The sequence below is a fragment of the Coptis chinensis genome, chromosome 4, assembly GCF_015680905.1.
Source record: "Coptis chinensis isolate HL-2020 chromosome 4, ASM1568090v1, whole genome shotgun sequence".
NCBI lineage: Eukaryota > Viridiplantae > Streptophyta > Magnoliopsida > Ranunculales > Ranunculaceae > Coptis > Coptis chinensis.
The window spans coordinates 108,115,217-108,132,571 of NC_141459.1; the positions used below are offsets into that span (position 1 = coordinate 108,115,217).

The following is a 17,355-nucleotide window of genomic DNA, read 5'->3' on the forward strand; positions in this document are numbered from 1 at the left end:
GTGTTGTCTGTTTTTTTGCCTCTTGAACGGTGTAGCCACACCGTTTGGACTTAGTCCCAAACTGCATGGCCACACCATTTGGACTTAGTTCCAAACGGTATGGCCATGTCGTTTGGGATTTGAGCTTGGATAAAAATGGTGTTGTATGTTTTTTTTCCTCTTGAACGGTGTGGCACCGTTCAAGAGGCAAAAAAACAGATGTTTCGTGTTTTGGCAAAAACATTACGTTCTGCAATAACAAGCTGTGACAAACTAAAATGTGCAAGTTGTCGGAGTGTAAAACTAGTATAGATTTGGTTTAAACACAACGAAGCGATACTATGATTGCAGCTGATTTTATGTCTAGCGCGTATGGCAAAAAACAAGTATCCTAACAACATATCAATACATGAAACAATCAATTCCACTTGATGATGACGCAATAGCCGGTGGTAAGTAGTATAATCATTTTACTCCATCGACAATGGACGTCCTATTAAATTCAATGCCTGCTAATAGCAGAAACATAACCAAAGGCCATTCTTTGGCATGCCGTTTTACTAGATCTTGCACTAAAAAACCTTAGGATCTTAGGTGAACATCAAAAGAATGACAAGTCCAAAGCAAGATCACTATCATTTCATATTTCAACAATGTGATACCATGTGAAATACATTGTCTGAATTACTGAACATAAAGCTAAGTTGCTACATATCAACAACTTGCACTTACAAAATAGTCCTAACATAATATTTTTTGACTACAAAGAGATTTCCAATCTAACTTTCTGACTTTAGTTGTATATCTAACTCTTTATTCTTTATCTCCTTTCTGCAAAACAAAAAAATTGAATAAACAGATCAGTCAATCAAATTTAAATCAAACTGCTTTATTAAGGTCTGACAAAAAAACTAATCTCTCCACTTGCTTCCTCATGTTCACCATCTTCCTCATCACCACCATTTGCCTAATTACCACCCAATAAAAACACATGAATCAGTATAAATACTACCACATATATCAAATCCAACACCAAATCTAGAAACCTCACTGATTGGAAAACTCTTGAACTTAAGTCATGATCAACTCTCAAAAGAACAAAGAAAGACAAATGCTAATAAACACTCCCCGCATCATCTCAAACAAGAAGTATATCAAGTGAAATGACTTGGTTATCAACTCACAGTGCTAAAAATGAAGAAAACCAACCTTAAAGATAGAAAAAATGAACTGACCCAAAAACAGAAAAATGAGCTAAGAGTAAAGTGCTTTGAAGGAACAGGAGCAATTAACACAGACTGAAAAGTAAAGCAAAACCCACCAAAAAACAAACACAAATTCCAACTAAAATGATCTCCTAACTCTTTCTTGAGCTCCAAGACACACAGTACACTTACAACTCTCAGTCTACTAAAGAATCAGAGTTAAGAAAGAAAGAATCTTGGAATCAATACCCCTCATTTCCAGGACGCGAGTACAAACCTAATATTTATTTCAGTATAACCAAAAGAAACCATGGTTACTTCAATGTATGTGATGAAAGAAGTCAATATATGACACATGAAATGAAAACTGGGACTTACAACTGTCTAAAAGAGTGCCTTGGCAATTAGGTTTAATATTGATCAATCATATCAAGACCATTGAGCATCGGCTGTTGATTTAAGTACCGAAATAACACTGCATTTGAAAATAGCTTAGTATATGTAAGTCTGCAAATGCAGTCATCAGACGTAAAATACCAATAAAAACCATTATATATTAAAGAAACCAATAAATTGTACCTATCTGAGCATATACATGCTTAAACTGTATTTTCCGACTCCGGCCTTTTTCTATCCTATAAATATTTGATCTTCCTTGATTGTATAGGCATAAAGCAACTCTAGGATTCCATGTACAACAGTTAAACAATGTAACCAATTAATGGAATTTTTTTAATATGATAACATGTCGGTAGAGGTAAGGATAACACTAATAGGGCTTAAACAAAAAAAAAATAATTACCCGCTCCCTATTGTCACTTCCACGTCAAGAGAGCGCACACAATACAGAATAAAAAGAGATCATTAGATCAAATACCAGTAACAAATAAATCCCCAAGAAAATTTCATACGAACACGAAAATACCATTTCCAAACTTGAATGATGAACAGTATGTCATTGATGTTCAAACCAAGTGAAGCCAAATTCGTTGCGACCAACATAACTAATTCGTCCAACCGAAATCCTTTAGGAGAGACCTTGAAGAATGTACATATTAAAGTTTGAAAAGAAGTAACAACATAATCCAGTTATTGAACAAGTCCCCGAACCAATGTCTTGTATCCAGAACAATAGTATCAATGACAAACCTATTCATAGAGCAACCGGTGCATAGTCGGCAATAGGAACACAATAAATGTATTAACAAATCCACCAAAAAGGGGCTACCAAATAGATTGGCTATGTAGATCTACTCAAATGAAATGATCCTAATTTAAAATCCTTCTCATCCATTTATGTTTATGCAAAGATTGGCAAGGCATAGTCAGTTAGCCACCAACCTATCCAAATGTAGCAATAGAAATCATTGCAATGGAATCTATATATAATTATAAAAACACACCTTGAATGACATAAAAAACAAATATACAGTTCAATTATTTGAACTAAAATGCAGTTCCAACCATAGTACAAAATATCGCGATATATCGCGATATATATCGAGATTTCAGAGATGGATATATAAATATTGCGATATTGATTTGGATAAATACCAGTGTAAGTATCGACGATATTTGTAGATATATCGCGATAGTTCGACGATATAATTTTTTTTTTTTGTTTTAATCACGATATGTTCGGATAAATTGGTGGTGGTGGTGGCGAGGGAAAGAAAATGGAGAGTTTAGCAAACCGACGAACAAACTAAAAAAAGGCTACTCCTACCCTCTCCCACGCGAAATTTTGATGATTATAAAAGCTCAGTTTGATGGAAAGGATACAGTTGTTGAGAAGATGGTTGGTTGTTTTGAAAGAAATTGAAAGATTATCTACTGATGAGGCATGTAGTGAAGCAAAGGATTCTCCAACAAAACTTACTTTGGTCAGTAAACTTTCTTTTTCTTGTTCCGTGTTTTTATACTGCTTTACTCAATGGCTTTGGTTATAAACAGCTTTTTTATTATGATTCCGATTTGGGAGGAGAACCGATGAACTTCCGCGATGTTTTTCTTCCTAGTCAAGCTTTAGAAGGCATAATAATGTCTATGGTGAGTTACGGATTAATAATTTTGATTTAGCTTTGCAACTGTTAGTGTAGATTTTGATTTATCTTTTCCGTGTTTCAGATTCTTGAAGCACCGGATGAGGAAGAGGTTTCTATACTACTGGAGATATTTGGGTGAGTTCTTATAGACCTTGCATTTATTTGAACAACTCTTGCAACATTAAATTGCCTCTTCATTCAAAATCATTTATTAGCTCGAACTTGAACTTTACTATTCTCTTTATGGTTGCATGGGCTCTTTATCTTATATTATTGAACCCTACTCCTACCCTCTGTTGACTGCAGAGTTTGCTTACTCGCCACATCCCAATCATCGAAAGGTGCATTACTAGACTTTTACGTTCAAATGCAATTCTCGTTAAATTCTTAGCTTGATCGAACTAGTTTAATGACTTTTGACCTCAGGGAGGATTAATAGGGACTCGCGGTCGGTTACTGTTGGTTTGAGTGTGGAAGCTGCTCAGCATCTTGGGGTATGAGTTTAAGGGAAACTAAACAATATTTTTAGTAGAAAAGTGAAACTGTGAAACGGTGGTTTCCTTCTTCATTTTTTTGCCCAAGTCTATGCCACCTGAAAAATGGACATTATATATGTAACTGAATTGTGTAATGCCCAGGAATTTTAACTAGCATCCGTATTGTCGCCGCGTTAGTTTTATCAGCTAAGAACTTTATTGGACCAACGTAGAGCCCCCTTAGAGTATCGAATTTGCTCAGAATTTTATTTGACCAGTTGATGGGATTGTACCTGTGGACATTATGCTTCTACAATGCGTGGTTTATCGGTCGATCCGAGGGTTTCATTTGGAATGAGCTATCTATATACAATACATGATCACTTGTTGATGCAGGTCTGGAGGCTAATCTTAAAGACGCACCAAAAGGAATCAGTCCTTGTGCAGGTAAGCTTGTTAAAAAGATTTTCTTTTAAGAAATCAAGTGGCTGATTTCACCATCTCGGCACATGTGAGTCTCTATTTTTGTATATTCTTTTTATGAAGGTAAAAATTGTGCTTACAGAAATTATAAGAAAATCACTTGGGGCCTAGATTACTTTCTATATATGTCAATGATCATGTCTATAATCTCAGCAACCATTTAATGTTGTGATATATGTAGAACCTTATTCATAAGTTGAATTTCATCATTAGTATTTTATGTGATCACAGGTTTCATGACGGCATCGATGACTAGATTATGAGAACATTAATCTTACAAACCCAACCAACCCACCGATCTAACCTAATCTTGGGAAACTGCGATGCGTTTATTGGGTTGAGACTTAGGTTGAACGGACGTTACATCCCTTTAACCCGCCGAAAGTATTTTTATCCGGTAAAATATTTTCATTATTAAATGACCGAAGTCGATTCATTGAGGGATTGTTGAGGTAGCCAGTTCAAGTTTTCCCAACAGGTGTTTACCAAAAATAAAATAAAAATAAAAATCCCTGTCTACACCTCGGGCTTTTAGAGTCACTGAATTGGCATCAATCTTGTAATATGAGATATATTTATTAAGCTTTAAAACCAAGGAGATCCAAGTACTTTTTAGAATAGAAGACACGTAAAATGGTTTTGACAAAGTCATGAACTAACTCACTAAACACAATGGAAACACATTTTTCGACTTGACTAATAGAGGTGTATAACAATAATATAAGTGGAAATTATGTATATGTTGTTTTCATTTTAATTTTGTATATAATTTATAGTATTCTTTTGATTCGAGGATTGGTTACTTGACTTAACGGCATTGGTCGAGATGGTTAAGTAGCCGGGTTCTCTGAATCAATATATATTTAAGTAATTGGGTACTTGGGTTTCACGAGGTATGAGGTTTTAATATATGTTATGGAATTATATTATTTGATTTTCAGGTTATGACAGGTTTTAAATTTATGAAATGTTGAAAATACGAAGGAAACTCTGCCGATTTTTTTTTAGAATGTGATATTAAGTGGTGGTTTTATATTTGAGTTATGTATATCATAAGATATTTTGTATTCGTGAAGTCATCTAGAAGAGGATTGTACCCATCTTTGGTCCTTGTCTTTGAGGGTAGAGCAAATTCTTCCATGAACTGATATGTACCAAGCTACATCCAAAGTGGTAGATGTGAACATATTATAGGAATTGAGATGAAAAATTTATTGAAGAATAATGACCTCACATCGTTGTACCCAGTCGATAATGACTCAGACTGTCCTATTTTTTATTGGATCGATGACAGAGAGAGAACCCCTGAGGCATTATTAGATGAAAGCGGTCGTCCTAACTCATACATTGCAGAGCAATCTGGTGTGCCAATAGATGGAAATTGGGAACCTGTTCCGAATCCCAATCCTGAAGATAACTTTGAAGTAGCTCAATCTCCTAATGACACTCAACTTGATGGTGAAACATATTATGATCCTGATGCATGGAGAATGCCTAGTTTTATTTATGCTTCCCCTATTGTCCCAAATAACAACCTCTATTGAAGGATGTAAAATCCTGGCCTCTACCAAAGGGCTGCAATATGTTGTAGATTGCCTGATCAAGATGATGGATGCGGTTTATGGCAGTGATGGGGAGGATACTAGTGGGAGCATGGTTTTGGCAAGTGATGTAATTGAACACGTCCTATTGACAACTAATGAAGTGGATTGGAGTTGTGTTGGTCGTCTCCTGAAGACGTTAGAGTGTTGGATAGACTCTATAGGCGAGGCATCTATGGACATCAGGGTTGTAGGCCTTCATGCTCTCATCATGGATTCAATCACAAATGAAGATCTAATAGATGCGCTTATATGATTGAACGCTTTCGTGCAAGTGCAACAAGTATTGTAATATGTAGAAAAAAAATTCAAGATTCATTGTTAAAGAATGAAAAGTCAATGTAATATGTAGGGATTCTGAGGTGTATTTTTGAGTATTAGAGAGTAATTTATATTAAAAGTATGACTGTGAGGGAATAATATATTTATATATATTATGCACGTGTCTAACACGAATCAGGAAAACTCATGGAAGATCGTTACAACATAACACCTTGTCTAGAACGAGGTGATAACCTCTAGGGCTCGTGAGAGATCGTTACAACATAACACCTCATCCAGAACGAGGTGACAACCTTGCACATGCATGCAACGGGCAGTAACGCTCAACGTAGCTGTGTTACTTAAAGTCGTAGCATCAGTCGCGCTTATAAATACACTGTCTAAAAGCTCATTTATTCTCATCAAGATAGGGACTTGAGCTGACGGAGGAAAAGGGGGAAGCATTGGAGAGGAACAACGTCTTACTTGATTCAAGTTCATCACAAAATCTTGATATGCCGTCCCAAAGCGAGCTCAGTCAAAACTTGACCCATCACAATCTTCTCCATTATTCACACTTGTAAGGACTAATCAAATTCAACCTTTACAATGACCACATTTAAAGAAAATATAGATATTTATCGATATTTGTTGATATTTGTAGATATTTGTCGATATATCGTGATATATCCACGATATTTACATTCAGAAATACCCACACATAGTCTGTGGATATTTGTCGATATTTATCGATATATCCGATATATCCACGATATTTACAGATGCCCAAATGTAATATATCCCTACACGGGGAGATATATCCATGATACATATCCATAAATCAGATATCGATATTTTGTCATATCCCGATATTTTGTACTATGGTTCCAACAGCTGAATTCTTTAAGCAAACTACAAAACGCAAAGCAAACCGTTGAAAAATAGACACAATGTGAATTCCGTTTGAATTCATTAATGAGATTTTTTAATTGTTTGCTTTAACCATCGTTTTTTACGAAAAAGGGAGAAGGTGGAAAATATTCAGAAATAAAATAGATAGGTCGAAATAACCGAAATAGGTAGTTGTTTCCCTAAAAACATAAAACTACACTAAAACCATGAGTAAGGAAACCAAGCACGAAATAATACTAAATACAGTCACAATTTAGTCTGGATAACTGCAGCGTGAAACATAAATGTAAAAGTGGGGGTCATAAACGGAGAAAAAAGTAAAACAGGCTACGTACCAAAGGTAAAGAATGGTAATCTAAAATAATGTCGTCTTAAAAAATAGTTAAGTAAGAGGAAAGAGATGTATTATTACAATGTGAATCAACATGCATGAGAAACATAAAGACCCACAAGTAGACACCCATATGAACGTTAACCTTATATTAAAAAATTGACCCACAGACCAAACATTTCATGACGAACAATAAAAGATTATTAAGGAAAGTCGGTCACTGAATTGGTGTTGTTTGCTGCCCAGACGTTTTGGTTTCCTCATAAGCAGCAGTATGGACACCAAGAGCAGCACGGCCTGATGGATCAGGATTTTTCGACCATGTTGCATCCCATTCTAATGCTTTAGCAGTACTGCATGCCACACTTGGACCTCCTGGAACTGTTGACCTTGCTGCATTCTGTCCAACCAGAAGAAGGGTAATTGAGAACCACAGCAGAAGTAATATACCAATATTACTTTAAGAAATAGATGGCACATTCGCCAAATTAAAGGCAATATGAAGGCATCTCAACCATTATTGAAAAGTGAAAACAATGATCATAAAAGAATCATTTAACAGATACTCACATTTCCAAGAAAAGTACCAACAATGGGATGAAGGCAAGAAACTAACAATAGAATAGGAGTAGATTAAAAACCCAACCTTGGGGAAAAACCTTTCAAATATAGTTCTATAGTAATAGGCCTCTTTTGTAGTAGGAGTATTCTCAGGATAAACAAAGCTTGCATTTGCCAGCATTGCATCAGAAACCTGACCATTTACCAACAAAAACAAAATGAGAAAAATGAGAAGGAAAATAATGATTCTTGTGAGCTGAGGTGCAACTGTGCAAGACAGTCACAATTGGACTTCATACTCTGATTTCTAATAGAAGAAACATCAACTATTGCACTGTAAGGAATCCTTAGTGCAACACAGAGTGCGTAAGTGTGTCTACATCCTGAGGAGAAAGGTTTACCTGTTCATTTGCATGGTCTTTCAGTCCATCAATCCAGCTGTATCCAACTCCATCGCTAAATTGTTCCTTCTGCCTGTATAGTATATGCTGAAAGCCAAAGGAAGACAGTTATAACTTGTAATAGCCTCTATGAGAGAGAAGATAGTTTCAAAACTGTATGATTCGAAGAGCATGAGAAGAACAAGATTTCAATACACAAACCTTTGGTAAGTATGGCTTCTGATCATCATCAAATGCATTGCGTAGTACCCACTTCTCAATCCGGCCAAGATCAGGTCTTACCTGTAATAAGTGAAGTTTGTGATTCTAGGAAATAGGGAGTTTGTATCTACCACCACAACGTAACAAAAAGACGGGTGGAAAATTCCAGGTTAAAAATACTACAACTTTACAAATCCAAAATGCTACGTATGAGTTTCTTACAGATCAATAACACGACTTTTCTAAGCTTTGTAGTCAGATGAGATTCTTCAATAGGTACTGCTAACGTGGGCTTTTGAGATGTATTACAGCTGTGGAAATCATAATTTCTTTTCTTTTCCTCTATTTTGCTTTGTTTCTATTTCTATGTTGTACTGTGATGTCTCATTTTACCTTTTCTGACTTATTGGTATGTAGTTTATATCTATCTTCACTTATTGAAAGAAAATGCTTAGAAGACATTATACTCAATATCATGCCTAATGATATATATTTTCTTTTTGAAATATATATATTTTCACCGAGCAAAAAAAAAAAAAAAATCTTTTTGAAGGATTTAAAACATATAAATGAGCTGTGACGTAACATAGAGATGGAGCATCTAAAGGATTCAAGACATAATATGTTGATAGGAATCATAAACAAATAAAAGAAGTAACTACTCAAAATGTTCTTCAGTCCTACTGCACTATAAATCGCAATAGAATGTCAACTTTGTTAGCGACATGGGCACCATGTTAGGCATATTGGACTTTTATGTATGTTAATTAACCTTTTGGACTAGTTATTAGGTCCCATGAGCATTATAGTCTTTTGTCTAATCTTAGGGTTGTATTATGCCTAAAAACAAAATTGAAAAGATAGTGTTCCAAAGCGTTCTTCAAACATCCTACCCACAAATGGCAATACAAGTCAACCTTGTTAGTGATATAGCCACCCTAAACTGGTAAGGACAAAATTCCGAAATAATAAACCCAAAAAACGAACTTCATTTCAAAAACACTCCCAAGGACAATAGTTGTCTCTTATCCGAAAAAGACAATAGTACCCCTAAAACTAAATAGGAACCCACGATCCAACTCCCATCTTCTCTCTCAAAACCTGGGCTATTAAATCGTTGAGTATAATCCCCGATCACAATCGGGCTCAAAAACTCTCCGAGTACTCGCCCGATTAGGCCCGAGCTGATTAGCCGAGTAATTGTGTTCAATATTTCAACTATTTCAATGTTATACATTGAACTCGACATTTCGCCGATTCAACCAACCCTCGATTCTGTAAAGTCCTACACTTTAATCATATTTATTTTAGTTGATTGAGTGTTTTAATTATTTATTGATTGATTAGGTTCTTAATTGGCTTCATTATGTTGGTATTTCAAAGTTAAATATATTTAATAATTATTTGTAAAAAAATATAGTGTTATGAAAAATCGCCTGATTAATCCCCAACCGATTACACCTACTTGCTACTCGCTCTTCAAACGAGTAGCGACCGAGTAGCGATTTAATTGCACAGCTCAAAACCAAAACCCCAGTTTCCAAAATAATAAGAAACTCATTTGTTTGCAATTCTAAAAACCCAACTCTCAATAGAATTTCTTCTCCACGAATTTGTGGTTGAAGATGAGATTGTTCTCCTCAAATTTCTAATTAAAACTTTAAGATTAGATAATCAAGTTTTTGTGGTGTTCATTTTGAAGAAATTCATTCCAATGTCTAATTAGCTTCAATTTTTTGTAAATATCATTGTGAAGAAGATGAAATTGAAGAACAAGATAATGGAGATCAAGAATATATAGTAGAAGATGGTACGAGATCGAGAAGTGAGTTTATCATGTTTGGTATGCACATGTGTTTGTGCATACTAAGCATCATGCATATTGTCAGAAGAAAATGGTATGCACAAGTTTCTGTGCATACCTAAGGCGGTATGCACAGACAAATGGTGACTTAGGTATGCACAGATGTCAGTGCATACCAAACATCACAAGAAATGTTATGCACAAGTGTATGGGCATACCACCTTAGGTATGCACGGATGTCTGTGCATACCAAGTATCACAGTAAACTTGTATGCACGGTTGTCTGTGCGTATCTTCATAATACCCAACAATAAATTCAATCTCGAATTACTCAAAAAACTCAATTCTTTGACAAACTCAACAAAATCTAAGTTAAATTGAGATGAAATCCAACAGAGAAAGTAGAGTTGGTTCTAATATAAGCTAAATTGAGATGAAATCCAACAAAATCTATTAAAAAATAGAGAATGGTAAAATGGAAAGAGCGAAACATAAAAAAGTCAAGTCAGTCCTTATTAATAATTAAAACGTGGTCATACCCGAAAAAAATGTCCTTATCAATGGTTTCAAAACCCGGCGGTCCTAGACTACGTTTAAAATTGTAAATTGTAAATTGGGCCTTTTGGCTTATTTCTTGTTAGGCTTATTGGGCTTTTATGTATGTTACTACACTTTTGGACTAGTTATTAGGCCCCATGAGCATTGTAGTCTTTTGATTAGTCTTAAGATTGAATGGTGCCCACTAAAAGACACCATACGACTAAGACCAGACAAAAGTCTACGATGGTCCAGGGGACTAATAACTAGTCTAAATCACCAGTAACATACACAAAGCCCAATAAGCCTACCGGGTGCCTACGGGGTGCCCTTGTTTTTTGCTCGGTAAAAGCTGACTTAATTTATGAAGGCCAATAGGTGCTCATATCTCTAAGCAAATCTCCCTGGCAAAACATAGATCTTTTTAAAATCCAAGTTAAGAGAATTGCAGCTCATAGTTTTCCGCCTTCACCCAAATAAATAAATGTTACAGTAGGAATCCTACTTTTCTAATCCAAATCAAGACACACAAGCGAACAATTATAAGAAATGAAGGGGGGCTATGTACAAGACTTGATCTTACTTTAGTTCAATCATTTTCTTGAGATAGTTCTGAGTGTAAACACTTCAAAAATTCTAAACGAAAAAATTTTACTCAATGTTCTTCGTGTGCTTCTAATAAAACTGCAAAGAAATCACACTATCAACACGGAATAAACCGCAATCAAATTTTGGACCCTAGCTATTCATAGCCAATCAAATTTAGGTGATCCTCCATGTGTTTTGTATCTATGCGATGGTTACATCAGATAGAGTTTTATAATCTAGCAAGCGTACTAATGAAGAATAGGAATGCCAAAGTTATAGAAGTCGCGAGGTTACCATTTTCCACTCTGGATCAATATCCATTGCAGTATTGAGGAATTCTTTATCCAAGAAAGGCACACGAGCCTCTAATCCCCAAGCTGATGTTGATTTGTTAGCCCTCAAGCAATCATATAGATGAAGAGATTTGATCTGACTAGGCATAAAAGCAACCATATAAGTTTGAAGCAAATTTTATAAGAAGAGCTTCACATCATTATGAATAGCAATGAGAAGCGCAAGCTCCAAACAAATGCAGAGGGACAAAGGCATTGTACGGCATGTGATACCTTTCTGCATAATTCTTGGTGAAATTCCTCCTTGTTAGGAGCCTTGTGAAAATACAAGTAGCCACCAAAAATTTCGTCTGATCCTTCCCCTGAAAGAACCATTTTTACACCTGACGATTTTATTTTTCGAGACATCAAAAACATCGGAGTGCTGGCCCTAATTGTGGTCACATCATAGGTCTCAATGTGGTAAATGACTTCCTCAAGTGCGTCTAGGCCCTCCTGGTAAAGTAAATTGCAGCCTTGTCACTAATCTGTAGTACAGAAGATTGGACCACTGTCAAAAGGATTTGTATTACCTGGACGGTGAAATGGAACTCATGGTGACGAGTACCAATATAATCTGCAACTTCCCTGGCAGCTTTGAGATCAGGAGAGCCCTGACAAGAATCATGCATGAGAAAAGAGGCATTAAATAAAAATTACTGGTAAGGTAAACCATTACTTACATCTTTCATACAAACACAAAACTACTCTCAATTCTAAACCAATCAATAAAACATCAAAAACTGCCAACACAGCCCCACCAGCTCCTTTTCTCAAATTCTACAGTTGCAAGAAATTCATAGAGATTTAAACATTCTAGACTTTACTCCAATACATACTGCCTCACATTTTCTGAAAGTCCTATGCATAAGGCATGGGGGGAGCAGAAATGAGCATGAAGTTGCACCAAAGATCAACATCAACAATACCTTAATACAGTTGTAACCCCTAAAATATTTTACTTAAGACAGACAGTATAAATGTGCATGTCAAAGTTCTATGTTCACAAAACTTACTTGAGTACATCTTAAACATACTGTCAAAGTACTTTAATTTCATACATAATACATAATGAAGATTTTTCTAGTACAATGCGTATGGCATGCAAAAAAAAGGGGAAGTATAAAAACCTTTAAACCAACGCAAAAGGTATGCAGCTGTGATCCCCACTGACTAGCAACTTTGGATTCTTTCAAATGGCGAGAAGCCACAGCAGCAACAAGTGATGAGTCAAGTCCTCCTGATAAAAGAACACCAAATGGTACATCTGTCATAAGTCTCTTAATGACAGCCTGCAAGAGTTAGGAGCAACAAAATCAATATAAAAGTTCCTCCATCAATACAAAATCTATACTAACCAGCCAAGGGACAAACCAACCATATTTCAATGAAACTTTTCATCAGATGACTGAAAACAAATGTTCTTCAGAGTGGAAGTTTCAAGGTGAAAAACTGAAGATAAAATCAACAACTTCGCAAGGGGATTACAGATCTGTTGCATGGGGATGTTTTCGTGGCTTGATTTTTTTTTTCTTTAAAAATAAATAAAAATAAAATAAATATTTAAGAAAAAGAAGCAAATACAAAAATTGACAGATCTGTAATCCCCCATTAATAACCCCACCCCCATTTTAAAGGAGAGTTCATCAATGTATAAAATTCATGAGTTCAAAGCATGCCTTCTCAAAGGTCTCGCGCAAAACTAAAGGATTGTAAGGAGTGGATGGTATGGACTCCAAATACCAGGAGGGGTTGTACCATCTTCTCAGTTCCCCTGCATACACAACCTCAAAAGTTAAATGCGAAAAGGAATTAATAATCATGAAAAACAACAAGGAAAGAGGAAAGAAAATTAAAAAAGAACGATAGAGAAAACCATTTATTATAAATTAAGTTTTCATTTCAATTGAACCAAAAATTTTGTACATAGCAAACCAAGGCATCCCTCAGTGGTAGGCTTTTGCAAGATCCCATTACAAGAGACTAACATTGCTATTTACCCCACAAGAGAATTCCAATTCCATATCAAATCATGACAACCCACATTCCAAAAACCAATATCCCCCTAGACCAGTCATACAAGAGAATCATACGAGTATATCTGCCCTTATTTTCTAAAAGCCTCTAGTTGCACTCCTTCCAAAGAACCCACATAGTTGCTATTGGAACATGGTTAGCTAGCCACTTAGCCCTTGTCGACAAAGGACTATGTATAAATTAATGTCAGTGTCCAATCATATAATATCCATCATTTTGATATGTAATACACTATTCTTTCTTAAGCAACAAAACTCCAATTATTTTCATTCTCTCACAAAAGCATCTTAAGTGAAGCTGATGGTTTGACATTTGCATTTGAAAACAGAACTGACCACAAAAGCAATCCTGTAACTTTCAAAGTTTACTTGACATTTTACACAGTATAGCAACAAACATAAAGATGTTCTTAAGAGAATAAACTTAACATGTAGCCTAACGACTTTGTTATTAGATATATCATTAGAGAAATGCTATAGTGCAATTATCTTCCAAACTGAGAAATCAAAGTAATCTATTTAACTGGAAAAGGATGTTTTAGCAATATCTAGCTTTGCACAATATGTAGCATACCAGTTTTACTAGAATATATATGTCCTGGAAGAAAGGACTTGAAACGTTCACAATCATCACTGAGAGCTTTCATCTCTGAAGCAAACCAAGTCGATCCTGAAAAAGAAGAAAACATATGGAAAGAACGTCATGCAGCAAACCTGGAACATAAATGAGTCCAAGTAAAGCATTAAGGCATATATCCCCGAACAAGTTGTCAAAAGCAATATAGAACATTATTTATATGGCAAAAAAAAAGGTAGATACCATCAAGACCCCAGCCCATGTATAGCGGTGTAATTCCAATAGCATCTCGAGCAGCAATGAAAGTGTTGTCACGGGTGTCAAGTAGAACAAAGGAGAACATACCATCCAACATGTGCACAAAATCTTGTCCATATTCTTCATACTGTTGCATATAAAAATGAGCAAATTACAAGTATATAACAAGAGTAGTAAGCAGAACTTACAAGGTGGGAAATGACTTCACAATCACTTCCAGTTAGGAATGTGTGAGATTTCAGCTTCAACCTCAATTCTTCATGGTTATAAATCTCCCCATTCACCTATTATATATTAAGTAATTAATAAAGATGAATTCTTTGGTAAAAAAAAATAAAAATAAAATATATATACCGTGACTACGATGGATTTGTTTTCATTGTAAAGAGGTTGATCTCCGGAAGTAGGATCAACGATAGCCAAACGTTGGTGAGCCAAATAACAATCTTGGTAACAATGTAACCCGCTCCAATCTGGGCCTCTATGTTTCAACCTATTTAAACAAAAATGTATAAATGAATTTCTTTTAATAAATGAAATGAATTTTACTTATTTTACCTTCGGGATAACTCGATGATTCTAGAACGTTTGGCTTGTGAGCTGTCGCTGCAACCGAACACTGCTAATATTCCACACATGACTAATGTACACTAATGTAGAGAGTGAAGAATGAGTTTAAAAACAATAGTCACGTGGTGACATTCTACTTTCCTTTTCGGATCTTATATACACTTTTTGTCTTGTTATGCAATACAGAACACACTCTCTTATTGACTGCCGGGCAAAGTCAATGTCGCCTATATGCACACTTTATGTTTACTCGGTTACTTCCCTAATAATTTCACTGGAAATCTTAATCAGTCCTATGCCAAAGGTTTGAACCACATAAGCTAGAACTCCGGAAGGGGCAACCTAGAGACTGGTATAAAAGGTCCTGGTCTATATTCATGTTAGATTTGGATATCATGAAGATCATTCTCTGTAAAATTACCAGTGGAGCGCTCATTACCTGTTGTATGATAACTTGCTTTTCCATATGAAAATCCCAGAAGCAACCAAAAATGGGGTCTGGCATTCATAAGAGGATATTCATAATCAGGGTCCTCTTCAACTAACAATTTCACCGCCTCAAGTTGCCGGTTAGTTATGCACAGATTTCTGGATAGGTTTTACCGCTTAAAAAATAAATAAATAAATAAAATCTTATTGGTGTTTGTTACATCCTAAAAATTGCAAGTCGCCCTCATTTTTTTGGTACTTCCAAATTTAGTTTTTAAACATCTCTTCAAACACTTTTAACCCATATATAATATAACTAGTCGTTTTGCTATTTAATAACGAGTAAAGAGCTACCAGTCCAATAGAACTTGTTATGATAGAGCGTCTCACAATTTTAATCTTGGCTTTAGAGGTCGCATTGTAGAACCCCTCATTTAGAGGTCCTCAATATCATGTTTGTCCTTATCTTAACCTCTAAAATGTTGATGTGGCCCTCTATTTTGAGGGTTGAGGGCCTACATTGGTGATGCCCTAATGATCATTTCGATTTTGTCTCAAATGTATTTTAGTGTGTTTTTATGTATTATATAGCCTAGTTAGTATGATGTTTGATGATTTGGATTTGCATTTTAGGGTTTATATGTTGACATGTCATTATTTGTTTGCTCAAGAATCAATCTGATGGTATTTAGAGGCAATTTAATTTCCAATTAGATTTAATTTTTGGTACTTGTTATGGCAAATCCGTGAAGATTAGTCGCTAGTATGACATTACGCGCCATACTAAACTTCCACATGTCCTCAAGACATATGTCTCTGTTAGTAATAGTTGTAGAATGTGGGAATTTATTAGAAAGGTTTTGCTTCGGATAAATTTGAAGTGTACAACTCTTCTAAAAAAGGAAGTATACTCCGTGTGTACTATGGAGAAGGCTAGTTGTAGGTTTTTGGAAAGAAGTAAAATGATGTTATGTGGTTTGTTACATGATGAATTTGAAAGGACTACTGCAACTGTTTTAGGTTCAAAAGTGATAATGAGAATGTTAACAATTGGTTTTTTTTTTTCTTCTTGTTGTACGTAAGTAGCTTATAGGTCTATTTACTTATTTAGTTATAATTTGTTCTGTTTCTATTTTATTCTTTCAAGTAATGTTGAAGTTGTTGATTGGTATCGATCTATACTATAAACTGCCAGGCGAATGCAATCTTTGGAGATTATAGTCACTTAGTCACCTGACTTCTTTTTAAGTAGTTTGAGTTTATGTAAATAATATTTCTCGAAGGCAATCCCAGTGGTCATTGTATGCATTGCATTAATGTCTTGTGGTTTTATACCCTTATATATGGAAGCATCTTGAAACTAGTGATAGAGATTGTTCTCTCTCGTAGTCCATTTAATAATTTATTGGTTTCAAGAAGGTAGGCTTAGATTTTCTGGCCATTCCGCTAGAACTCAATTATAGCATATTCTCAAGTTGTAATCACTCATTCTGCCATTGAAAAATATTGATTGTTCAGCTAGTAAGCATTATTCTTGTCTAGTAGATAATCCATGTGAGGTTCTTTCTCTTGTGTATTTTTAAGCAATTTTTAAATTTTATATCTATTTGGTTCCTCATGTGTTTTGTAATTGTAACATGTTGTGGAAGTTTGATTAATACCAATTCCGCTATAACATATTGTAATTATGGTTCTCTAGAGGGATATTAACTAATATGATGTTGAGCCGAATGTTTGAAAGTACACTATAATTAACTTCGACCTTTTA

The 17,355-nt window shown here is 35.2% G+C and overlaps 2 protein-coding genes and 1 long non-coding RNA gene across 7 annotated transcripts; 1 reads left to right on the plus strand and 2 right to left on the minus strand.

Moving 5' to 3' along the window:
* Positions 1 to 650: 650 nt before the first annotated feature.
* On the minus strand, positions 651 to 2,505 carry LOC147506897 (uncharacterized). The gene is made up of 3 exons (XR_015220855.1): positions 1,987 to 2,505; positions 1,563 to 1,659; positions 651 to 810 (listed from the first exon to the last, which is right to left on the minus strand). It is a non-coding gene; the product is annotated as an uncharacterized LOC147506897 (long non-coding RNA).
* A 149-nt stretch (positions 2,506 to 2,654) lies between these two features.
* Positions 2,655 to 6,010, plus strand: LOC147506898 (uncharacterized). Of its 5 annotated transcripts, none has more exons than XM_086604285.1 (6): positions 2,655 to 3,233; positions 3,312 to 3,364; positions 3,536 to 3,570; positions 3,656 to 3,723; positions 4,102 to 4,152; positions 5,130 to 6,010. In XM_086604285.1, the coding sequence occupies exons 1-6, from the start codon at positions 3,021 to 3,023 to the stop codon at positions 5,160 to 5,162; spliced, it is 453 nt and encodes a 150-aa protein (XP_086460411.1). In that variant the 5' UTR covers positions 2,655 to 3,020; the 3' UTR covers positions 5,163 to 6,010. The 5 variants fall into 5 exon arrangements, 4 of the variants coding, with proteins under 4 accessions (XP_086460411.1, XP_086460412.1, XP_086460409.1 ...); XM_086604286.1 differs by having other exon boundaries at positions 5,483 to 6,010; XM_086604284.1 differs by lacking the exon at positions 5,130 to 6,010 and having other exon boundaries at positions 2,656 to 3,067; positions 3,138 to 3,233; positions 4,102 to 4,365.
* A 1,284-nt stretch (positions 6,011 to 7,294) lies between these two features.
* LOC147506899 (asparagine synthetase [glutamine-hydrolyzing] 2-like) lies at positions 7,295 to 15,741 on the minus strand. The gene is made up of 15 exons (XM_086558945.1): positions 15,598 to 15,741; positions 15,147 to 15,207; positions 14,943 to 15,081; positions 14,777 to 14,872; positions 14,574 to 14,715; positions 14,328 to 14,423; positions 13,397 to 13,491; positions 12,848 to 13,009; positions 12,251 to 12,331; positions 11,952 to 12,173; positions 11,680 to 11,814; positions 8,457 to 8,537; positions 8,256 to 8,342; positions 7,940 to 8,047; positions 7,295 to 7,693 (listed from the first exon to the last, which is right to left on the minus strand). Exons 1-15 carry the CDS (start codon positions 15,665 to 15,667, stop codon positions 7,511 to 7,513), a joined length of 1,758 nt encoding a protein of 585 aa, XP_086415071.1. The 5' UTR covers positions 15,668 to 15,741; the 3' UTR covers positions 7,295 to 7,510.
* Between the last annotated feature and the right edge of the window lie 1,614 nt (positions 15,742 to 17,355).